This window comes from Podarcis raffonei, chromosome 1, assembly GCF_027172205.1.
Source record: "Podarcis raffonei isolate rPodRaf1 chromosome 1, rPodRaf1.pri, whole genome shotgun sequence".
Classification (NCBI taxonomy): Eukaryota; Metazoa; Chordata; class Lepidosauria; order Squamata; family Lacertidae; genus Podarcis; species Podarcis raffonei.
The window spans coordinates 30,794,861-30,820,332 of NC_070602.1; the positions used below are offsets into that span (position 1 = coordinate 30,794,861).

A 25,472-nucleotide genomic window follows, 5' to 3' on the forward strand; every position below is an offset into this window, starting at 1 on the left:
CGCACCTCATCTGGACACGCTCTAATCAGCCATGACGGGCACGGGTCAAGAGGACAGGTGGTGGGCTTTCCAGCTTGGAGGAGTCTGTCCACATCGGCTGGAGATATCCGGTCAAAGTGGTCCAATACTGGACCCGAGGACAGTCGAGGGGCCTCCAGTTCATTTATTGTGTCCAAATTGGCAGGAAGGTCATGGCAGAGCAACAGGACCTTCTCCGCAAAAAAGCTCGCAAATGCCTCACAGCTGTGTGTCAGATTGTTATTTAAATTTGGCTGTCCTTCAAGGGACGTTAGAGACCTAATTATACTAAATAATTGCGCCGGGCGAGAGCTAGCGGATGCAATGGAGGCCGAGAAGTAAGACTTCTTAGCGGCCTTCACTGCCATCTCATAGGTTTTCATAAAAACCCTATAAGATGTTCTTGAGGCTCCGTCACGAGCACCCCGCCATACTCGCTCTAGCCGTCTGAGATCCCGCTTCATTTTCCGAAGCTCCTCGGTAAACCAGGGAGCCCGGTTTCTGTGGGGTCGCAGAGGGCGCTTAGGTGCGATCTCATCGATGGCTGCCAGGAGCTGGGTATTCCAGCCCTCAACAAGCTCAGTCAATGAGTCGCCAGGGGGAGCAAGGTCCCGCAAGGCCTGACGAAATCTATCAGGGTCCATCAGCCTCTGCGGGCGAGCCCAAATCGGCTCGCCACCTAAGCAGGGTGGGGGTGGAAAGTCAATCCTGGCTTTCAGAGCATAGTGATCAGACCATGGCACTTTCATCAAAGGAGACATGATCACATCTATACCGGCACCAAAGATCAAGTCCAGCGTGTGGCCTGCTTGATGTGTGGGGCCCGAAACAAACTGGGAGAGCCCTAGTGTTGCCATGGAAGACACCAGGTCCAGAGCCTGTGAGGAGGGAGTGGCATCAGCATGGATGTTGAAGTCCCCCAATACCAATAGGTTAGGGAACTCCAAGGCCCAGCCAGCCACCGCCTCCAGCAGGCCTGACAGGGTGGCTGCTGGTGCGCTAGGTGGCCGGTACACCAGCCAGACAGCAAAGCTCACCTCAGAGCCCCACACTAGGCCAACACATTCAATGCCGGGGATCAGTGGCGATGGTAGAGCCCTGAAAGAACAATCTTCCCGGATTAATAATGCCACCCCTCCCCCCCGGCCCACAGTCCGTGACTGGTGGAGGACGGAGAAACCCGGGGGCGCCATCTCTCGTAAGGTAACAGTTTCCCCTTCGCGCACCCAGGTCTCCGTCACACAAGCCAGATCGACCCCCTGCGAGGTAAAGAAATCTCGCAGGGTGGCGGTTTTATTGCCTATAGACCTGGCATTGCACAACACCAGTGACGGAGGTGAGTAATCCTTGCTCACCCTACCCTCGTCCCTCGGGATGGGGCGCAGATTGGAAGGGGTACGAGCATATCTGTATCTCGATCCCCTTCGCCTATAACATCTGCCCCCACCGCCATACCTCCCTCGCCCCTCCACGGTAGCAATCCCAAGCCTCATACTTGCCTCCATTTACAGAATAGAAAAACAAAACAACCAAAAGCAATTATACCCAAACAAAACCAATCCCACCCCACTTAATATCCAACCCCAAACCAAACAAAACGGAACAAAACAAAAATACATAGATAAAAACCACCATTCACGGTGGTACAACAGAATAAACAATAAAAACACCTTTAAAACATCTTAAAATATATAAAAACATCTTTAACATTTGCTGCAGCAGCACCAGTGTCCTTAAAGCTGTCACAGAGGTGAGCCTGGGCCCCGCCCCTAGGCCAGATGGGATTAGCCTGAGGAGGGAGCGGCCTTCCCCCACACTCACGGTGCAGCAGCAGCAATGTCCCAATGCCTCAATGAGGCCTCTTAAAGCCGTGGCGAAGGTGAGTCTGGGCCCCGCCCCTTAGGCCAGATGGAAATAGCCTGAGGAGGGAGCGGCCTTCCCTCACACTCACGGTGCAGCAGTTTGATGTGCTTTCAAACTGCTAGGTTGGCAGGAGCAGGGACCGAGCAACGGGAGCTCACCCCGTGGCGGGGATTCGAACCGCCAACCTTCCAATCGGCAAGCCCTAGGCTCAGTGGTTTAGACCACAGCGCCACCCGCGTCCCTGTACTCAGAGTGCATCCATTGAAATTAATTAATAAGGTTAACTTAGGTCCATTAATTTCAACAGGTCTGCTCTAAGTAAAACTCAGTTGTCTACTACCCAGTGTTTTGTGAACACTGTTAAACGAAGAGTAAAAAAGCAGAAAGAAGCCCCCTAAAAATACATTAAAGTCAATCTTGCTTTTTCACTTCTTTTTTTATTACAGGCAAAATGAAAAGGTTTGAGCATTACTTCTCAAAGCAGCCAAAGTCTCACACATCCTGGCAATCCTTATGATTGCACCTCCTAGAAGGATTTTCCATAAAACTTTTTGTCCACAATTAAAATGAGCCTGAAATGTCTGTCAGTGAGAAAAAGAATTAATGAGCTCTGCCAGGCCTTTCAGGATTTTTGGAAGGAAATGAATGCAAAGGCAAGAGACATCACCTCTCTTTTCAAGTGGTGCATATAGCCTTACTTGACACCCCACTGCACTTTGCCCTATTTTCTCCAGTCATGCTTCAGCTCTACTCAAACACAAATACATCTTATACTTTCATTTGTTTTATTTTCCCAGACACCCAGTGTAAGATATCTGTGATCCCCCCCCTTTATTTAATTATAGGCGTTGGAGTTGGGATATTGGGAGTGATTTTCAGTGGACCACAGCATAAGGTAAAGGGACCCCTGACCATTAGGTCCAGTCGTGGCCAACACTGGGGTTGTGGCGCTCATCTCGCTTTACTGGCCGAGGGAGCCGGCGTACAGCTTCCGGGTCATGTGGCCAGCATGACTAAGCTGCTTCTGGCGAACCAGAGCAGCGCACGGAAACGCCGTTTACCTTCCCACCGGAGTGGCACCTATTTATCTACTTGCACCTTGACGTGCTTTCGAACTGCTAGGTTGGCAGGAGCAGAAACCGAGCAGCGGGAGCTCATCCCGTCGCGGGGATTTGGACCGCCGACCTTCTGATCGGCAAGTCCTAGGCTCTGTGGTTTAACCCACAGCGCCACCCGCGTCCCTTGGACCACAGCATAGATAGAGGGTAACCCCAACCAAAAATACATGTGTGTGTAAGTGGATGCATTTCCCCTAATAAACATGGAAGTGGGCACGTGATCCTTTCCCTTGTAAGAACTGGCTTCGTGGAGGAAGTATATGACCAGTGGTACCAGCAAAACCACTGCTGGACAAACACCCTCCAAGTACCACAATCCTCCACCCTCCTTTCCAGGCTGGTTTGCACAAAACACAAATAGACTGACTCAACCTCACCACACACAAATAATGTATATTGCTTTCTAATATAGCACAAAGGACTCCATTTAGAAAAGCAATTTGAACTTCATTTAAAAAAAGAAAAGAAAAACAGCTTTGGCAGAGTTTGTAGTAAGCCTTTATGGACTGAACAAAAAAATTTTTTTCCTTCTAGTAGCACCTTAAAGACCAACTAAGTTAGTTCTTGGTATGAGCTTTCGTGTGCATGCACACTTCTTCAGATACTGTTTATGGACTGAACATCTGAAATAACCACATGCAGAAATGCATAAACACGGAGCTATTCAGGGGGAAAGCAGAATACCACAGGGAGCATGGTCATCAGCTAAAAAATTCTGCAGAGTAAGAAAGAAAGGCAGATATAACTCCTACAGAAGAAAGCACAGCCGGAAATGCAAACACACCTTGCGACCAAGCAGCCAATGACATGGCACTTTCAAAAAGGACTTCTGACCTGGTCACAACTCATCTCAGAGGTTCAAGTCACTGAGCAGCATCTTCCTTTATTTCCAGCACTCAAGCAAGTGTGCCATCACTTCTGTCATCAAAATCGCACCAACCACATGCTAAAAAGGAAATATTAGCCAACTTGGGGAAACACCAAAGTTTGCACAAATACAAAAGGGGGGGACTAAAGAGATAGGACCCAAAAGCACCCCAGTGATGGCTGAGCATGTTCACTGGGCATGAAGTGCACTGTTGGGGTGGGTGGAAAAGCAAGAGGGAGAAGGAAGGGAATGGAGAGACCTGGAAGAGAAGAAGGTGGTTGACTGGGACCAGGAACAATAATGCATGTTGCAGGGAGGGATTGTTGCAGGTCCAACCTGTGGCCTTTATAAGTCAAACTGGCTTAATGTTTATCCTACAGTCTCTTTTTCCTTAACAGTGCAATCTTATCCATGTTTAAATGGAAAATTCCCACTGAGTTCAATGAAGCTTACTCACAGGGAAGTGGATCTAAAAGTACAGCCTCAGGGTCTGATTTCTAATGGCTACTGTCTAGGAGGAGAAATTCAGGAACCAAACAGGTTTCCAAGTGTGGGGAAACCATATATGAGTAAGCACCACTCAGATCAAAGGGACACTCCAGAACAAGGTAGGAACAGAGCAATGTAGTTGGAATATCAAACACGTTTTGCAATACCAGTCACCTGAATTTCAAAAGTAGTGTCGTTCTCCACAATTTGCCAAGACACAGAAACTTGCCAAAGTGAACCTGAGAATCAAACCCCCAACCACAGGATAGCAGAAACATTTTTTAAATTAGTTGCCCAGGGTCAGCTGAAGGCACCATGGGAAGGTGCTGTGAAGCTGCTCCTCCAGCCTCCCAGGAATAGCGTAATGGCCAAGGGGAGACCAAGAGGGTCCCATCCATCAGCCAGAGAAGGAGCAGCTGCAGGAAACCTGCAGAAAGGATGCTCCACTCCAAATGCCAGCTGCACTAGGACCGCAGAAGCAAGATGGCAAGATGCTCTACATCCACCAAGGAACAAGAGCCCCCAAAAGACTATTCAATAAGGAAACATCAACAAGCAAATAAATAAACAGAAAATGGCCTAAACTCAACTACAGAGAAATGCCTGCTTATTCTTCACCTCTTTGTTCTGGCCTTAAAGAACTTATTTCCTTCCTCTATTTTTTCCATCCTCTCCCCTTCCCTGCTGTGTCTTTGTAAGCCTGGTAGCAATGCCCCTCCCTCCCTCTCTTTTAATATGAACTTCTTTGGGAAACAATTTTCTAAAAAGCAGCACTAAGATATAGTAAAATAAATAATCACACCGGTTTTGCTGGCTACTACAAGACCCACAAGGACAGAAGACACATGGCTACACCCTGTTTCCTCCTCACTAGGGAGATATTTCAGCCATGTAAAACTCATACAGAATGGTAAAGGCTGCAACTATCTGATGAAGCCTTACCAGAACGTTGCTTATTCCACAATTCCCACTGTCATCCATATGTATGGACAGCAGCCTTGAGCAGAGGAGGGGAAGTCCCTGGTACGTGCAGGTTGTGGGGATTGGATGTGCCATTGCCATAAGTGCAACCAATCCCAAAAATAAGTGCACTGTAGTCAGGCCCAAGCTAAGCACTGACAGATGCGCTGCAGAAAGTGGTATGCAGGCTATTTGTGTCTCAGTGTTGCTTAATTTCCCCTCAGGCTGGCATCTAGTTTTACAAACCCAGTCATTTCTTCAGGAGCCACATCTCTGCTGGAATACAGTGGTGCCTCAGGTTACATACGCTTTAGGTTACATATGTTTCAGGTTACAGACTCCGCTAACCCAGAAGCACTCTTCAGGTTAAGAACTTTGCTTCAGGATGAGAACAGAAATTGGGCTCTGGCAGCACAGCAGCAGCAGGAGACCCCATTAGCTAAAGCGGTGCTTCAGGTTAAGAACAGTTTCAGGTTAAGAACGGACCTCCGGAACAAATTAAGTACTTAACCGGAGGTACCACTGTACAACACACACTCCACTTTCTCCCCTGGACTTTAGAAGCAATTACAGTGGTACCTCGGGTTAAGTACTTAATTCGTTCCGGAGGTCCATACTTAACCTGAAACTGTTCTTAACCTGAAGCACCACTTTAGCTAATGGGGCCTCCTGCGGCTGCTGCGCTGCCGGAGAACGATTTCTGTTCTCATCCTGAAGCAAAGTTCTTAACCTGAAGCACTATTTCTGGGTTAGCGGAGTCTTTAACCTGAAGCATATGTAACCTGAAGCATATGTAACCCGAGGTACCACTATAGATCGTAAATCTGGAGTGTCTCCTGTAATTAGACTATTCCACTTCATCCAGCCATATGGTTGCATTGGGGTTTGTCTCACAAACCACTATGGCCTCCCCTGCCCCCCCCCACATTAAAGCCTTGCCACCTCTTGGTTAAGGGTTTGTGGGAGATCCAGACCAACACCCAGCTTTTGTTTCTGCCTCCCCATCTTATCTTCCTAATGATCTTCCTCTCCCATCTCACCTTCATCTCATTCACAGGCAATAAAGCATAAAAATGAATTCCCCCACCTTCCATTTATGCTGTAGCGGGCATCTTTGGCAAATGAATATTATAATGAGCCCTAGTTGGCCTTGCTGTCCTTTAAAATCTCCTTTTTTGCTCTCACCTAAGAGTCCAGATTCACTACGTATGGAAATGAGAGCTGGACCATAAAGAAGGCTGATCGCCGAAGAATTGATGCTTTTGAATTATGGTGCTGGAGGAGACCCTTGAGAGTCCCATGGACTGCAAGAAGATCAAACCTCTCCATTCTTAAGGAAATCAGCCCTGAGTGCTCACTGGAAGGACAGATCCTGAAGCTGAGGCGCCAATACTTTGGCCACCTCATGAGAAGAGAAGACTCCCTGGAAAAGACCCTGATGTTGGGAAAGATGGAGGGCACAAGGAGAAGGGGACGACAGAGGACGAGATGGTTGGACAGTGTTCTTGAAGCTACCAGCATGAGTTTGACCAAACTGCAGGAGGCAGTGGAAGACAGGAGTGCCTGGCGTGCTCTGGTCCATGGGGTCACGAAGAGTTGGACACGACTAAACAACTAAACAACAACAAGAGTCCAGATTCTAACACCCACCACAGCAAGAGTAAGAAGGGAAAGCAAAGAGGACCAAAGCTCCCCAGGCTGCTTTGGAGTTGTTCAAATCCACAACAAGAGAAGCTCAGCTTCAGTGTTACCATATTTTTCAAGAATATATTGACTCCTCCTGGAATGGGAAGTTAAGGAGGAGGAGGTTAAGGCAACAATGATTAGAAGGGCACAGGACACTGGACGTCCAATAATGATGGCCGAATGGGAAGAGCTTTGGAGAACAAATATGAAATTCACGGCGTGTTATAACATCAAAGAAAAAATGCAGCACAGATGGTACCTCACCCCCTCAAGACTATCAAAGTTGTATAAAAACTTAGCGAATACTTGTTGGAGGTGTGGTGGGAGTAATGGCGACATGTATCATATGTGGTGGACATGTACAAAGTGTTCTGGGGAGTTGAAAAAAATGTTTGGAATAACTTTTTTCAAAAAGACCAGAGGCATTTCTGTTACGCATTGTTGGCAGGGACATCCTGAAGGCCTTTAGGGAGGTATTCTTATATGCAACGGCCGCAGCTCAGACTTTGGTGGCAAAGGGGTGGAAGGAACAAGAAGCCCCAACAATAATGGACTGGCATTACAAGCTACAAGAATTTGCTGAAATGGCACAGTTAACAAATACCCTGAGAGGCAATTCAAAACAAAAATTTATGGAAAAGTGGGATAGATATAAAACATATGTTCAAAAATACAGTATAGGTCCGCTATCTATGCTAGCATTTGATTGACGTTGGAGTGAGAATGAGTTGAGAGTTAAGAGCACATATTGATATAGGAATGCATTAGATAAAATGTAAAGAAATATACAATAATAAGAGTACATTCATTTGTAAAAAAGGAATATACAATGGGATAGACAGGAAGTCTAGTATGTTGGTATGTATATGATTTGGGGGGGTTGTTTTTCTTTTTTCTTTCTGTTCTTTCTTTTTTTTGTTTCATTTTTTTCCATCTTTTTTTTGTTTCTTTCTAGGTATATAAAATTTGTATATAATTTTTGTATACATGTTGGAAATTATATTATAGTAAGTCCTGTAATGTAATATGACAACATTTACCGATGTAATATAAGAATGTTAACAAATAAATAAAAAACAAATTCAAAATAAAAAATTAAAAAATAAAAAATAAAAATTTGACACCTAAGCCCACTTTGGATAGCCACCAAACATAAGTCAAACATGTTGGGTCACAACAGCAAACTCTGAAAAAACTACAGTACCAGACAAATTATTCCTCTAAACAAAATGACAGCCTAGCTGAAAGGCAGAGGGCTACTAAAAACATTATGAACAGCTCAAGGAACAGTACTCTGTGGTATCGCATCAAACATTTTATAAGAGATACTATCCAGACTTTTGTCCTTGAAACAAAAGCAAAGTCTACAAGATGTGTCTAATGTACCACGTCCCCAATGGCAACCCAAAAACATTGTCTCCCTATCTCAGTGTTTGCATTCTGGGTTTAAGGTCAAGATACTCAGCTGGAGAGCAGGGAAGCAGAAGGAGTCTCATAGATCCCTCTTGCAACATCGTGTGTGGTGTGTTCCAAGAAATCATGTGATAACTTAAACAATGAAAAAGCACAAGTGGGGATTATTTAGAATGGGGCAAACGCACTAGCTGACAAGCCTTTAGAATAAATGTTGGTAATTAGATGCTATCTTGAGCTACCTGAACCAGGGGAAATTGTGAGAGATAGAAAGGCAATCTGCTCTTCCTCCTCACTGATTCCTTCTCTTTCAGTAAGTACTTGTTGGCAAAGAAGATCATTTCCTTTCAGGTTTTATTTACTGTATCTTCTACAAGTTCAGTATCAGCAGAGGTGGATTTTGGGGAGTGCGACTGGGTCTGGTGCACTTGGTGCCAACACAAAAGACGCTGCAGGGCTTTGCAATTATAATGTAGTAAACTGAACAGAATGGAAGATAAGCGTTGGGAAAGTCGTTGAATTTTGGCCTCGTACAGGATGCCGCTGAAATTTTTAAGACCGCTGGTATCAGTATTAACTGTTATCTTCTTTGTTCCAACTTGGCCATCTGTAAACCTGTACTTAGAATGGCCTCGAGTTTTCTTTATCCTTTCAGCCAGCAGTCTATTTTGTTCTGCACTATAATAAAATTACCAAACTCCAACAGAGTGAGACATCAGAAAGATAAATCAACTTTATTTCAACCAAGGAGACATGTGAAATCTGACAGAAAGAGGCTCTTGTCACATCAAATACTTAAAACTATGCACCATGAAAATGCAGCACAGGCAATATGCCAAGGCAACATGCTCCCCAAATATGCCAGCATCCCCGGGACTCCTGCCCAAGTGCAAAGCAGCGGGCAAACGCATTGACATGTTTCTACTGCATAAGTATCTATGTTACACCGTGAAGCAGCCGCAAATGTTGCAAAATTACAAAAGTCAACTCTTTGCTACGGTAACCTGTACCCTCTTTAGGGAAAAGAGGGATCCCACATTCAAATCCACGGGTTAGCAAACTTTTTCAGCAGGGGGACTGTCCCTCAGACCTTGTGGGGGGCCAACTATATTTTTTGGGGGGGAGAGAACGGTTTTTGCCCAGCCGCAAAGAGGCGTGAAGATGCTTTGCTTTACCTGTCCCAGTTGTTGTCCCAATAGCTGCAGCTGGGCTTCTCCAGCCAGCCAGGCGCCATGGCGGGGTAGGAGGCTGCGTTGGCCGGCGAAGGCAGAAGCAGCAGCCCCAGCAGAGGAGCCGCAGACGGAGGTAGGGGAACCAAGGCGTCGTCAGAGCTTTTACCCACCACCTGCTGCTACTGCTTCCCGAGGGGCACTGTGAAGACAGAGCTGCCTGCCAACCCGCAAGCAGCGGCCGTGGCCACTGCAACAACCTGCCTGAACGCCATGGGAGGAATGAAGGAGGAAGGGAGGGGTGAAGAAAGCGTGCGAGGAAGCGGCGCAGAGAAAGAAGGAAGGGAGGACTGAGGGAGAGGGAGGAGGAGGAGAAGGAAAATGCAGCAGCACCCGGCCACAGGCATCACATGCCCCCTTCACAGCACCGCCCTGCTGGGGTGGGCAGGTGGGTGAGCCGACTCCCGCCGTCAATGGAGCCCGGAATAGGACAAGATTGCTCCATCCCTGAGGAGAAAAGTGCAGCCGTGTGAGGGAGAGGGAAAGAACATGCATGCTGGCAATCCATGCAGCGATTCCCGGACCCTCCATGGGCCGGATCTAGAAGGCAATTGGGTCTGATCCGGCCCGCGGACCTTAGTTTGCCGGCCCATGCTCAAATCCCATAGAAAGGTTCTATCTTTGAGTTCTATTTGAGCTTTTCTTTCTTTCTTTCTTTCCCTCCCTCCTTCCTTCCTTCCTTCCTTCCTTCCTTCCTTCCCTCCCTCTCTCTGTCTGCATGTGTGCATTTCCAGACAACTCTGGCAGAGGAACCGTTCAGCTGCTGACTTAGGTCTCTAACAGCTCAAACAGTTTTACAAAGTTAAGTGTCTCTGCTATGAAGAGCCATTTAAAATGCATCAATGGTACTTGATCTGAGAGATCATTCTTAAGGACATGCAATTTCAGTCCGGTGAGACAAGCACACTTATCTCCTTTCAAATGCGTGCAGCAATCTTCACCATCACCTTCATATGGAAACATTTGCTTCCAACGACACTGACTTTTAATGCTCACAGCTATTATTATGCCTATATCTTCTGCGTGTGCAGAACTCAGGAAGACTGCCTGAAAGCCAAGGCATCTTCTTATTGCGCAATGTCAGCATCAGGCACTTCCCTTTTGCCTTCAGCAATCCACACCAGTGAGGGGGAAGAACCTGAACACAGAGCATTTCTTATACAGGAGCCGGAGGGAAACTTATTTTGTTTGCTCTTGTTCAGCTCCGTAATATCCTGATTTTAGAAAAGAACATCATTATTGAGCACAGTAGATGCTAGCAATAATATTCTGTCTAGGACAAACAACTGGAGAGCAGCATACTTGGCAAGAAAATAAAGAAAGATTTCCAAGTAAGAGGATCCATCAAATTTGCAGGAGTACTAATACATCCCCTATGGTGGCCATTCGTTGCAAAGAAAATGTTCCAAATACAAGCTATTATAAAGCAACTAGATTTATTTATTTGCTTGCTGCCCACCTGACTGGGTTTCCACAGCCCTTCTAAGCAGCTTCCAACAAATTGTAAAACGACAACAAAATATCAAACATTAAAAACCTACCTTCTCTACCTATTCTGACAGAAACATGGCCCTTTAAACTGCAAGGCGGGCATTATTTTTGTTTGTTACTATGTTATGCATTTTTGTGTTTTTTATTATAAACTGCCTTGTGGTCCTCTCACTATCTTAATAGAGTATGATTCACCTAATGAGCCCTTGGCAAGGACTTCTGCTTGAACAATGTGGCTTCCCCAACTCTCCTCTTCTCAGGTACCCACCCAAATTGGCTTAGAGGGTTTCTGGAGAACTCCAGAACAGCGTTTGCTTTGGGCAGGGAGGAGAAGGAGAGCATTTCAACCTGCTAGCTAAAACGCTTGCATTGGCAGAAGGATCAGAAGAGCATATTGCTGAATACAACCCACAGTCTTTGAGGGTTGGAGGGATAATTGCATGATCTTATATTTAAAATGAAGGCCTTAGTTTCACAGTGAGGCTAACCACAAACGCAAAGACAGGAGAGTCCTGGGCTTCCCTCTTAATCAAGATAAAAGCAGCAAATGCATGTGGGAATTCCCTTTGATGCAGCAGAATCAGTATTTAGGGAGACGGCACTAGAGCAAGGGTAGCCAATGCTGTGGTCTGCAGATATTGCTGGACTCCCACCAGCCCCGGCCAGCATGGTCACAGATGATGGGAATTGTTGTCCTAGCCTAGAGCATCTGTTGGATTCTACACTGGCTACCCCTGCGGAAGGATAGAGAACATTGAACGCTTCCGCCACATCATGCACAAACAAACTCACCAGAGACAATTGTACTTTGATGTACACGTACATTTCCTTTATTTTCCCCTGCCTAGGAAGACACTTCTTTAATAACAATGCCAATTTTGAAAGGAGGGGGAAGTATAGAGCTCAGATCTGCTGCCAGTATCACAAGAGAGCCACTAATTGTTTTTAACTGTCTTTATTGATAATTTTAATATTTATCAGAGTAGAGGTTTTACTACAATCATGCAGTATTATAAATGTTGGTGTATATGTGTGTGTGTATATATATATATATATAATATATATTAGAAACCAGTAAGAAATACAGCATGAAGTAAAATAAAAGAGAGAGGGGGGGGAAACTGCACAAAATAACTGGATTGTTATTTTAACTTCATAAGGAAGTTCTGAAAATTCAGTAACAATAAACACCTTATGCTGTTTGGAGAGCATGAAACACTGTTCCAGACTTCTGCTGTTAGCTAGGAAAGGTACAGTGGTACCTTGGTTTGCAACCATTTTGGATTACAACCACATCAGACCCTGAAGTGTGTGTCCCTTTTTTTGGATTACAACCCATTTTTATTTTGGATTACAACCAATTTTTTTTTTTTTTTGGAGGCCCCATTGGTGAAAGCGAGCCTCGGGTTACAACCTGTTTTGGTTTACAACCAGACTTCCGGAACGGGTTATGGTTGTAAACCAAGGTATCACTGTACTGAACTTTAGCAGAAGCACATCCCTAGGGACAGTAATGGGCTGGATGAGGATGAATAAATGGAAGCTAAAATAGATACATGCACTCCCAGTCAGGAAGGATGCAGACTCTGGAATAGGGATTCAGCCTGTTTTGGATGGGGTAGTACTCACCTTGAAGAATCAGACTCACAGTCTGGGCATCCTCCTGGGTTCTGCCTTGCACCAGGATTTGCCAGGAGCATTTATGCCTAATTTAGGCTGGTGCACCAGCTATGCACATGCCTGAGGAAGTATAGCAACACATGTCTTACATCTAGATTTATTCGCCACTGTTACTTTCCACTGGTTAGTGATTCCTTTATGCTAGCAAGCTTTTAGCCTACAAAGTAGATCACAGGCGGGGAACCTGTTTGGCTCCACAGGTCAGATCCTTATCAGGATTGGTCTCTCAAACCAAATCTGAGAGGTGGGTGGCCTGCCTGTAAATCATCTGATATCACAACGGCATCATGTTATTTGGTGTTTTGAAGTCCCAAAGTCGGAACATCAAAGCACATCAGTAAAGTGGGGGGGGGGGTAGTTTTAGCAGGAGTTTTGATTCAACCCCCTTCCTGATCACAGGGGTTTCAATGCAAAGTGATTTGTTCAGGCAAACTGACCAGAATTTAACACCAACACCACCCTGCTGATCAGCTAATGAACTAAGTGTACCATCCTGTTGCATTATCTGTGAACACCAGTTCTCTGCAGGGAACTAGTGCACACCACCAATGAAGAATTGAACACCACCACCCCTGCCCACCAGCTGACACCCACCGATCAGTGTGATGTCAGCTGATTGGCAGGGAAACTAGAACCCCAGATGGGCCAATGGCAAGTAGCAATTTGGGTTTGCTCTGGAATGGATTGATGTTTGCTCCAATTTAGAGCTAAAGAGCAGGTTTTCCCTAAGAATGGAGAAAACTACTTGGACCTGTGCCTAGAAAGAGTGAGTCAAGTGGAAAACCATGTGGGCCTGTCCTTTCTAGGCATGGGGCAAGCAAAAACATGGATGAGCCCTCTCAATATCAGATGATAATTATAATGATTTATTATTTATACTCCGCCCATCTGGCTGGGTTTCCCCAGCCACTCTGGGCAGCTTCCAACAAAATATTAAAATACAGTGGTCTTTTAAACATGAAAAGCTTCTGTAAACAGGGCTGCCTTCAGATGTCTTCTCAAAGTCTGGTAGTTGTTCTTCTCTTTGACATCTGATGGGAGGGCATTCCACAGGGCAGGTGCCACTACCGAGAAGGCCCTCTGCCTGGTTCCCTGTGACTTGGCTTCTCGCAGCGAGGGAACCGCCAGAAGGCACTCGGTGCTGGACCTCAGTGTCCAGGCAGAACGATGGGGGTGGAGACACTCCTTCAGTATACAGGGCCAAGGCCGTTTAGGGCTTTAAAGGTCAGCACCAACACTTTGAATTGTGCTCAGAAACATACTGGGAGCTAATGTAGATCTTTCAAGACCGGTGTTATGTGGTCTTATGTAGAGGAAAGGACTACCTCCTTTCCTCTAACCCCCCTCATCTCTTTCTCTCTGACCTTATACTATTGAACAAGATGGAAATAGTTGATATTATTTAATTTGGTGGTCCTCAAACCCAGTTTGGCCATGGACCACTGCTAAGAATATTGGTGGACCACTCAATGATTCTTCTATCTATTGTAGCAATTATAATGGTGATAGATGCTGTATGATTTGTAATTGTATTTTTGATCGCTTCTTTCATTTCCGTATGTTGGACAAGGTTCAACGTACTTTGTCCCTTCTGTGCCCCCACCCACTAATTTATTTATTTTGATGGTGTTGCCATTGTAGTGGCATGATAACTTGCTCAATTGATCTGAAAGAGGCACCAGGACACATAGTGGCTGCTTTGGTGGCGAATGCACAATGATTAATACAAAAAGGGCCCCCCCCCATTAAATGTGCTTTTAATGGAAGGTGTGGGTGTGACCAGAGATCCCTGTAGAGATCAAGTGAGCACTGACAACAGGCACTTTCCCAAAGACCTTCCTTTTTACCCTGGCATTTCCTGATTGTAGATACTGAAGTTTTATTTTAGTTGTGGCTGTTGCAGCTGAACTGCTGTAGTTGAATCACTTTGAGATTCATACATTTATAAATGAAAAGCTGTATCTAAGTTTTGAAAGACACAATCTGAATTCTATAAACTTCAACCTGCAACACAACAAAGTACAATATAAGAAATACAAATGCAATACAAATGCAATTAAAAATCAGTACAAATATTAAAAGGCAACCGATGCACCATCTACTATTTTCAGCCACAGATACACTACGAAGGATCTGAGTAAAGCTTGTGGACAGCTGGTGATCTGTGGGTCACAACTTGGGAACCCGGGTCTTAATGCATACCTGAATATTTTGCCACCTACCTGGTTACCAAAGACAGCGATGGAGCAGGCACTGGAGACCTCCCGGGACCCAAACCAGACGGAAGCGATGTGGGACGGCATGCCCAGGATGAAGACTTGGGCCAGCGAGCAGACGACCTGTCCCAGGACGGTGACGGGGAAGAGGTTTGGCTTGGTGCTGCCCGTCTTCACCCAGGCGCCCACGCAGTTGAGAGCGGAGCCCACCAGGGCGATGAGGCGCAGCCCCTTCTTGTCGAGCAGCCAGGCGACCGGGAAGAGCAGCGGGATGTAGACGATCATGTAGCACATGGAGAGCCAGTCGATGGCGAAAGGGGTCACGCCGTAGAAGCGCGCGAAGACGACGCTGATGCTGCCGTACTGGATCCACTGGAAAGCGTTGCAGAACGAATAGGCGCTGAAGAGGAAGACGATTGCCCAGCGCCGCCGCGTCAGGCGCACCTCCGGCACCGACCCCGGCGCCGACCCGTTGGGCGTCTCGGCGTCCGCCGGCTCGGGCTTCGCCTCTTGCAGCAGGTCGGGCTCGGCTCGGTACCCGGTCCGCTTCTCTCCCAGCTCCGGCTCCCCGCTCACCATAGCGGCCGAGGAAGTGCGCGCTGAGCGACAAGTTCCTCCTCCGACGGCGGGACACCAGCTGCAGCAAGCGCCACCAGCGCGGGCTCGGGGATCCCTCACTCTTCCCTCAGCGAGCGCCCCCCGCGCGCACGCCTCGCCTCGCCTCGCCGGACTTTCTTCCTCTTGCGCTCACCTTTCGCGGCTCATGTTGCCAGCTCAAGGTTTGCCTCCACGGCGCACGTCACCACGCCCCGCCCGCCGAGGCGCGTCAGCCAGAAACCACCGCCCCCCGGCCCGCGTTGGAAGGAGCTACCTGGACGCCCACCACCACGCCCCTCCGGGCGCGGATTGGCTGCCTGCCCCCCGCCCCTCTGCGCTGCTTCCTGCTATTGCTATGGCAACTCTCTCCGTCCCGCGAAAAAGCCCGGGGAGGGGCGCAGAGAGTGGCGCAGGCGCGCGCCCCCCGACGGTCCCGTCCGGGGTTCTCCAGCCGCGCAGCGCCGTTAGCGTTGCGCCCTGCGCAGCCTCCGGGAAAGTGGGGTGGGGGTGGGGGTGGGCCTGCCAAGCTGTTCTCCCGCCTTCCGTCCGCACCGAGAGCGCGGGAACCTTTTCGGCGGCCTCACGAGCTCCCGCGTCGTTTTGCTCTGAGGGCGGGAGCGCGGGAAGGACCTGCCAAAATTCTTCCGGCGGCGCGTCGACCGAGAGGAACGTGGCTCGAAAGACCGCCAGTCATCCGGTCCCAGTCATTAGCTTGGGGAAGAGGGGGGCGACGTCCCGGTTCGCGGTCTGCCAGGCTGAGGGCGTGCACACCGACCAGGTCGGGTTTTTTTTTCTCAATTCGGATTGGGGAGGGTGCGCGCAGCCTGACTGCCGGTAAAATCGGAGGCTAAAGCTGCTTCCTAGTTCCTGGTTCGCTGCCCGAGGCAAGAGCGACTTGATAAAAGAGCGGGGAACCAACTCTCTGTCCATAGCACAACGGGACTTGCAGGTCAGTGGCCGAAGTCCCGGGTCCCAAATAAACCTCCGAGAAAGCAGCAGCTGTTGGGGACAGATCCAAACAGGCATATGGGCAGCTAGGGGCCCAAGGAGGATGGCGCAGACTCCTGCACAACCTTCCTTCTCAATGCTTTTTTAAGTGAGAGGGTAGCCGGCTGTGCATGGTAACAGATGCTCATTGCATTATTTTTAGTTTTAAAATATAGTATCCCTTTCTAGAACAATGTGGTGCTGATTTCCAAGTTAATACATTTCGCACCAGGACAGCAGAAACAATCTCTTGTTCTTGTGGTCCTGGTGGTGCTCTGAAGGAAGTGAATACAGAATGAAAAACAGCACATGCTGAGAGTATTTATTTACCTTTAACCAGGGCTGGCAAACTGTTATCTGTTTGTTTTTTGCAGTAACATATCAAGAATGGTAAAGCATGAGAAGGCGGAGAAGAGAAATACTCGCTGTGAAGTGATAAACATGGCTATCTTAAAGCCCCACCCATATCCCCCACCGACCGTTAAGTCCAGAGTCTAAAATTCCCTAGTTGCACCACTGCAGTAAGTTATGCACCAAAAAGAAAGTCTATTGATACAGCTTTTCAGCAGCATAAAGCAGAACATTGTAGTGCAATGGTAGAAAGATCCTTTTGACCTCAGTTGAAGTCGGTAGCACTTGCTCTTTTTGTAAAAGCTCATTATATCATAGAACAGAGTTTCATAAAACTGAGTGAAATGCTATACAAGCACCTTCAGTTGGGGGAACAGGGCTCTGTACAAAGAGAGCAGCAGCAGCCGACAAGTCAATAACGGATTCAGCAGAGAACTGGGTCAGCTCCCACTGCAAAACATAACACTTGGCTCCTGATGCAAACAAAAGAGCATGTTCTCTCGCTCTTGTGATGGGGAGGGGGAGGAGAGGCATCAAATCCAGCTGCAGACATTTTCGGCATCTTTTACATTGTAGTCCTAAGCATATTTATTTGGAAGCAAGTGTCATTGATCTCATTGGAACTTAATACACAATCTAGGAAGTAAGGGTTGCAGCCTTCTAAGCTCAAACTGAATCCAGAGAAGATGGAGGTACGGTTAATAGGTGGTTCATCTGCCCTGATAAATTGTATTGAGTTTGTTCTAGAAGGGGTACATAAAAGATGAATAAAGTACCTAGTCTGGGCACTTCCAGGCTGTCTTTTCCCCCCGCCAGGTGAGATTCAATTGCAATTGGAAGGTGTGGGATAACACATCATCCAGTCCCCACACAAATAAATCAGGATAAATGCTCATTAGATAGCTGACACATAATCAAATCTCTCTGCAAACAAATCAGGCTGAATGCTAATTAAACAGGTAATCTGGAAGCAAACTTTGTCGCTGGAGGCATAGATTGCTTCTCTAACATAGAGTGCTATCCACTAGATTAGACAGGACTAGGGGGACTAAGCTAGTCCTGGTTTTGGGAGGGAGGCAGCAGGGTTCCAGCATTCTGTCTGAGGCCTGGTGAAGGGAAGAATGTTGCACAACATTCCCTCTCCTCTCCTCCATCGCCCTCGCAAGCTGGCACGTCTGGCCCTAACTGTTCTCCTATGCAACATTTCGCCGCACTCCACTGTAGAGAAGCATTTGTGATTAGTAGGTAGCTGGTTCTGCAAGAAGTTAAGGATTAAAAATATATAAATTCAGAGTTGATAAGCCAGCTACGGACACTAAAAACCATTAACTAATGTCAATGGCATTAGTTTGATGCATTCTCTGTTTATAGCTAATTTATGGGCTAGAACTAATTTGGAAAGGCATTTTGCTAGCTGTAATGGAACGATTTATGAGCTAGGCAGGTTTAACATGTTCTACTGTGACAAGTCTATAAAATGGTTTTGCATGCATCTTGGGTTGGTTTGCATGCATCTTGGCAGAAGGCATTGCATCTTGGAACTGAAGTCTAGGGTAGCATATTATAAATGCAAAATTCTAGGCCTGGTTCTTTGTGTGATTTACCTTAGAGCGATTAGACCCCTGTTTCTAGTTGTAGTTTCATGACTGGAAAAGGTAAAGGTAAAGGGACCCCTGACCATTAGGTCCAGTCGTGACCGACTCTGGGGTTGCGGTGCTCATCTCGCTCTGTTGGCCGAGGGAGCCAGCATACAGCTTCTGGGTCATGTGGCCAGCATGACTAAGCCGCTTCTGGCGAACCAGAGCAGCGCACGGAACTGCCGTTTACCTTCCTGCCGGAGCGGTACCTATTTATCTACTTGCACTTTGACGTGCTTTCGAACTGCTAGGTTGGCAGGAGCAGGGACCGAGCAATGGGAGCTCACCCCGTTGTGGGGATTCGAACCGCCGACCTTCTGATCGGCAAGTACTAGGCTCTGTGGTTTAACCCGCAGCGCCACTTACTTAATCCCAGTTGTGTGGAATCTTGGGTCACCCATGGCTAACTCCCTAGTCCAGGAGTTGAGAACCTGCAGCCTGAAGGCGTATGGGAGAAGCATGGAGGGAATGCAGGGGAGCCAAAATGGATAGAGTGATGGGAGGAGGTGTGTGTGAAAGCCTTCTACAACTGTTTGATTCAGGCCTCTGGCAAGAGTGGCCTGTCCTTCCCCCCCCCTCCCCGAAGCCCACTGGGTAGAGAGAGACTGTGTGTCAAGCGATGGCCCCACCCACTTTTGTCTCCAGCCATCCTTATTATTGGCTTTGTTGGGATGCAAGGTTGAGTCTTATGCAACAAACCCACTTTTTGCAATAAGGAAAGTGATGAGGAAATGCGCTGGAGAGTGTCTGACCTCCCCTCAAAGAAATCAGAATCTAGCCAATGTTGTGTAACCTCTCAGCAAAAAAATCAGGCACAATGCTCAATAGCAGGCCCAGTGACCATCATAGATAGGTCCGCTTAGCCACAAACATCATTTCCTGTTTCCTGTGCTTTCACTAGTTTTTCTAAACTAGGATATTATTCAGTTTTCATGTCAGATGTTTGAACTTAAATTCACTTCTTATGACTTTAGGGACAAATAACATACTCAAGAGCCAAGAAAACACATTGTAGGCCCCTGCAGCGCAGATTCACCTCACTCTTGACCTGTAGCTAAACCAGATGAGCCCTACACAGCTGCGCTCATGCCGTTCCTTCTCCCCCTTGTGCTTTCAAGTTAAGTGGAGAGACATTATTATTTTCATGCCCTAAATTGCACTGTGTTCTACACACAGGAAAGGGTCATATACCGAAGGCTTGCAACTTGAGTGCATCAGCAACACTGTGCACGTACCCAGTGTTTTCCAGCCATATACTCCAGGGCACCCTGTGCCCAGACAGATACAAAATGACAGGTGGGCATGAGGAGAGAATGCAACAAGTCAACGGCACTCTTTCTGCTCCAGAGGACTGGCACAAACAAAACTCACTTGTGCTTCCCTGGGTAGCAGATCTTTTAATCAGGATCTTCTGTGCAAGTAAACAAAATATTGCCTCTAAGGCCCACGAATGAAGAAAAAGCATGAACTTCTCCCCTCACTACCATCTCAAGGCCAAAAGGACTCCCAGCTCAGCCTGCAAGGGCATTGCCATGAGAGAGAGAAATGAGGTGAGATTGTAGATTGTGCTAGAGAATGCTTATGCAAACATATTTCCCTGTTTTCTGTGTTGGTTTCCCAGATGTTGTGAGGTTTGCTGAAGCTGTTCGGAAGAAATATTAGAACAGAGCAAGCAGCATTATGAACTGTAAGCTCCTCATCCAGGCACTCCTCTAGAGTAAAGACACAAAGCGCTTGTACTGGAAACTTAAGGACACTCTTCCGCAGCCTGATGCCCTCCAGCAGAGGCACCAGCTCCTAGGGGTTGAGTCATTTGGGTGCCCCCAATATTTGGGGTGAAGTGGTGCCCCTCATATAAAAAAACGGTGGAGGAGGCCAAGTCCAGAGGCAAGCATGGCATTCAGTGGCTGGCTTCTCAAACCACACATTTCTTCTACTCATAGCTGTCAATTTTCAGATTTGAAAATAAGGGATCAGCAGCCTCAAAAATAAGGGATCAACAGCCTCACCTGTCCCAGGGACAGTCTATGGGATATCTAACAATCCGGGATAGCAGCGGGAAGCAGCGGGAAACGGCGCTGGAATAAGGGAATTTCCCGCAAAAAAAGGGAAGGTTGACAGCTGTGCTCCTGCTGCAGTAGGGAATGTCCTAGAAGTAGCTTATACCTGACAGTAGTTTCAGCTCAAAGGAATTAGATCACTATTTGTTCAGAAAAATATAGAGAAATGTTCAGAAGGAGATAAGGCAAATCCTGGCATCATGTGTGATGCACACACCCTGAAAGAACATGAGCAGCAGGGCTTTTTTTAAGCCAGAACTCGGCAAAACTCAATTCTGGCACCTCTCAGGTGGGCACCGTTGCCATTATAAGGGAACAAGGGATGTGTTCATGGCAAGTTCCAGCACCTCTTTTTCTAGAAAAATAGCACTGATGAACAGTGATATAAATTCCTTACAAACTTTGAAAGAAGGTGACTGGGTGATTGTTGGGAGAGTCCCTGACTTTGTTCACATCTGGCCAGGTTAAAAATAGGGTGCATGCCCCATTAAATGAAAACAACGTATATACACCTGCTGATGAGCCAAGCAGCAGCCCAGAGTACAAACTCTGAGCCAAGTGGCAGAATGTGATGGAGCAGGGGTAAAGGTTGTGAACCGTTCATGAGGTGGTCAGTCTATTCCCCTGCACATAATTAAGAGTGCATACTCAAGATAAGAACATAAACATTGCCTTACTAGATCAGGTCAAGGTCCATCCTGCATTCTGCTGCCAACAGCGGCCAACCTTAGGAAAGCACACATATGTGAATATGACAGCCATCGTCTTTGACCCCTCTTTCTGGAAGTGGGAGGTATACTGCTTCCAAACATGGAGGATTCACTCTAAGCCGCTGTTGCAGTGTTCATTCATCTATTCAACCCTATTTCCAAATACATCTAAGCTGGCAGCCTTCATCACCATCTCATGGCATTAAATTTGGCAAAGACTATCAAATTTGAAGGCTCTAAAAGGACTTCAGACAAATTCATGGGGGTGGGGGAGGCTATCAGTGGCTACTAGCTATGATGGCTATGTGCAAGGACTTGCACCTCCACAACAGGGCTTTCCTGCCTCTCCCTCCTCGCGCACACACAGGAGAACCCATGGATCAGTGCATAGCAAGAGAACAGAGGGGGTTGGTCATTCCTTCATGGAAGCCCAAATGCTTGCCTTGATGGAGCAATCATCTTAGCATAGGGTTACCAGACATCCCCGGTTCCCGGGGAAAGTCCCCGGATTTGCAAATCTGTCCCCGGACAAATTCCGTCCCCGAAATGTCCCCAGATTTGCACATCTGTCCCTGGGAAATGTGGCAGCGGCAGCCTCAGCAGCCCAGAGCGAGCCTGGTAGCGCAGTTGGCTCTGGCTGGCTTCAGGAGTTGCTCGCTGCTGTGGCGCCCGCCATTTTTCATTGCTGGAAGTCCCCATATGATGTGTCTTGTTCGCACATGATGTTTCTTGTGCTATCTCCTGCCCCCTTCCCCCTTTGCTTTGACTGATCGGGGGAGGCTCTGGAGTCCGGCGCGGGCAGCCATTGCCCAGTTTTTAAAAAACTCTGCATTTATGTTTATGTTTCACAGGGTGTGAAAGAAGGTCTTCGCACCTCTATACAATATGCATGTATGTTTGGGCCCAGGGTCTTTTGCCTCACCATCCCCACTACTGACTCCCTGTTGCTACTCGGCTTAAAAAAAAAAAAAAGTGTCCCCGGATTCATTTTTTAAAATCTGGTAACCATATCTTAGCATAACATTGCATTCTTCTCAACACCTCCAAATCCTAGTTACTTGGAGTCACACATGATTGGCCACTGTGAGAATAGGATGCTAGGCTGAAAGGGCCTTGGGCCTAACCCAGCAGGGGAATCTTCTTATGTTCTTATATTGGTACATTCACTATGTGTTGTATGTGCTTCCTTTTTTCTGTCCTGAACCTACTGCCAATCAGTTTCACTGAATCACAGTTTGGCCCCCTTTCCCTATTGCGCAGCTCCTGCGCAACAAGAAGAAATTGAGGAGACAGCCCTGTTCCTGAAGATGCCATGATGAGGAAAGCTGTAGCCATGGAAGGCAAAGGAACTCAGGAACACCTAGCAACTCTCTACTTGGAGGGACCAAGAGAAAATTCTAAACACCATTGGGGGCAGCTATGCAAATATTAAGAATAAGGGGAAAGTTACAGTTCTAAGGCAAAGAGGACATGATCTGAGCTTCTTGTGGTGATGGAATGTGTTGGAAATTCCAAGGGAGCTCAGTGGAAGGAAAAGGCCAGAGGTGGGAGTAGACTGGGAAGCAGCAAAATGTGGTTAAAGTCCAACAAGCCACATATTGTAAAACAAGAAATTCTTTGCAGCTGAGGAGTAGGGATTTTTGAAGATAACTGAGATGAAGGATTCGCTTTAGTGCTGCTCTCTTTTTTTTCTAGACCAGAAGTATCGCAGAAACCTGATTGATTGCCTTCCAGCCTTTTGTGATTACGTCATTTTGTTCTTCAGCACTGGTTCTTCAAATATTCTGACAGATTCTTACAAAACTTTCACTAATAGGCTATTTAGAAGGAGTTGGTGGTGGTGTAGAAGGTAATTAATAATTGTAATAATAATATAAGTAGTAGTTTCATCTGCATTATCTTATTACATGGTTGTTGTATTGAGAGCTGCCTTGAGCGTTCAGAAATGGGATGCCATAAAGGTGGATAAATCTACTGTGTTTCAGACCAATAAAATATTTAGAGGGTTAGAATTATCTGTCTGCTTTTACTGCTTCAAATCTGATTTATCTTTCTGTTTTCTACCTCAGGTCAGGCTGCCTAGTGCAGAAACATTCTGTAAAGGTGAGGAAACCCAGTGGTCAGTCATTATGAAGAAATGAGTCAAAACATTGGGATTCTTTATGGAGAGGACAGTGGGGAGAGCTAGCAGGAGATCAGCAGAGACTCCTCTTCCATTAGAGCTGTCAGGATTAGGGAAATTGTCTCTTACACTTGAAAGCAAGTATATAAGCAGGGCTGACCCAAGACATTTTGCTGCCCGAGGTGAAGGACAAGATGATTATTGCTCCACATTCCATGTACAGAAGTCAGCGGGACTTGCAGTTGGGTTTCACTTCCACACTTGTGACAGGGTCGCATCCTGCACCAGATATGAGGGCAGCAGGGAGTGCAGGGCAACCCACAGCTCTCTCCTGCAACACCTTGCCTTTATGCCCCCCTGTGGCCTGACTCTACCCAATGGTAGGGCCAGCCCTCCTCAAAAAGAATAAAGGAAAAATCCCATATGATCTAGCTGTCTAAAGTGGCTTTATGTCCATGTTTTAGGAGGTGGATAAACAATCAGGCTATTTACTAATCACTTATCTTAACTAGTCTTTAATACATTTTCATCCTGCTGTTGTATTTGCAGTTTTGTACACCCACTAGGCTGAGCTGGCATTCTAATTTGCATGATGGAGGAAGGACCAAAAGCTCATCTCCCCATGCACATATGTGAGATGGGTCTTCTGCGTATCTGGGATTACCTGATTCCTCCCCCTTTTTTTGGGTGAGGTCCTTATTTATAATGAAATTGAAACTTAAAGCAAATGTCACAAATGAAAATCATGTGATTGCAAAGTTGGACGTGTCAGCAAGTGAAGAGGTTCAGCACTGACCTTTGAGGTGTAACCAGAATTAGTCATCGTCAGATTATCATAGTCTGCATTAACACAAGTAACCATTATCTAAACGGATTGTGTTGAATCAGAAATACACACTTACTTTGGAGTGAACTCCACTGAACTCAGTGAGACTTGATTCTAAGTTAAGGTGTACTTACAGTGTAGGATTCCATTGTTTAAAAGTTCAGCACTCTTAGTGTTAATGCTGCAGTTCTTCTTAGGGCCAATAGATGTCAGCATTTGCAACAAATGCTTCATTTTGTACTATGCTTACTTGAAAGCTGGTCATCCTGGAATCAGGGGAACTTATATTCTAGTCTAGAAAACGTGGTTAGGATAAGATCCTAAACTGTGCTTTTGTTCTGTGTTTGAAAGGGATAATGCTACCCTTGATTGCAAATGCCTGTAATTTGCTTATTGGCTGCAGCCAGGTTGGTCATCTCTCAAAGATAGAAAAACTCATATTTGGTTATGCTCAACAGATGCTATGCTAAAGCATTGTTTATTGTTGTTGTTGTTTAGTCATTTAGTCGTCTCCGACTCTTCATGACCCCATGGACCAGAGCACACCAGGCACTCCTGTCTTCCACTGCCTCCCGCAGTTTGGTCAGACTCATGTTTGTAGCTTCGAGAACACGGCCCAACCACTCGTCCTCTGTCGTCCCCTTCTCCTTGTGCCCTCAATCTTTCCCAACATCTGGGTCTTTTCCAGGGAGTCTTCTCTTCTCATGAGGTGGCCAAAGTATTGGAGCCTCAGCTTCAGGATCTGTCCTTCCAGTGAGCACTCAGGGCTGATTTCCTTCAGAATGGAGAGGTTTGATCTTCTTGCAGTCCATGGGACTCTCAAGAGTCTCCTCCAACACCATAATTCAAAAGCATCAATTCTTCGGTGATCAGCCTTCTTTGTGGTCCAGCTCTCACTTCCATACATCACTACTGGGAAAACCATGGCTTTAACTATACGGACCTTTCTTGGCAAGGTGATGTCTCTGCTTTTTAAGATGCTGTCTAGGTTTGTCATTGCTTTTTTCCCAAGAAGCAGGCGTCTTTTAATTTTGTGTCACCATCTGCAGTGATCATGGAGCCCAAGAAAGTAAAATCTGTCACTGCCTCCATTTCTTCCCCTTGTGAGAAAAACCAAGACACTATTTAAAACTTTAAAGAGCCATGCAGTA

At 46.7% G+C, this 25,472-nt stretch overlaps 1 protein-coding gene and 1 long non-coding RNA gene across 5 annotated transcripts in view; one reads left to right on the forward strand and one right to left on the reverse strand.

Annotated features, from left to right (window-relative positions):
* FLVCR2 (FLVCR heme transporter 2) overlaps positions 1–15,663 on the reverse strand; it is a 47,892-nt gene extending 32,229 nt beyond the window's left edge. For all 3 annotated transcript variants that reach the window (XM_053379029.1, XM_053379012.1, XM_053379020.1), the window contains exon 1: positions 15,038–15,663. In XM_053379029.1, coding sequence (XP_053235004.1) covers positions 15,038–15,610 — 573 coding nt within the window. In that variant the 5' untranslated portion in view covers positions 15,611–15,663. The remainder of the gene's footprint in view (positions 1–15,037) is intronic.
* Positions 15,664–15,691: 28 nt separating this feature from the next.
* Positions 15,692–23,385, forward strand: LOC128408988 (uncharacterized). Of its 2 annotated transcripts, XR_008329173.1 has the most exons (3): positions 15,692–16,406; positions 19,780–20,153; positions 22,634–23,385. It is a non-coding gene; the product is annotated as an uncharacterized LOC128408988 (long non-coding RNA). The 2 variants fall into 2 exon arrangements; XR_008329172.1 differs by lacking the exon at positions 19,780–20,153.
* The last annotated feature ends 2,087 nt before the right edge of the window (positions 23,386–25,472 follow it).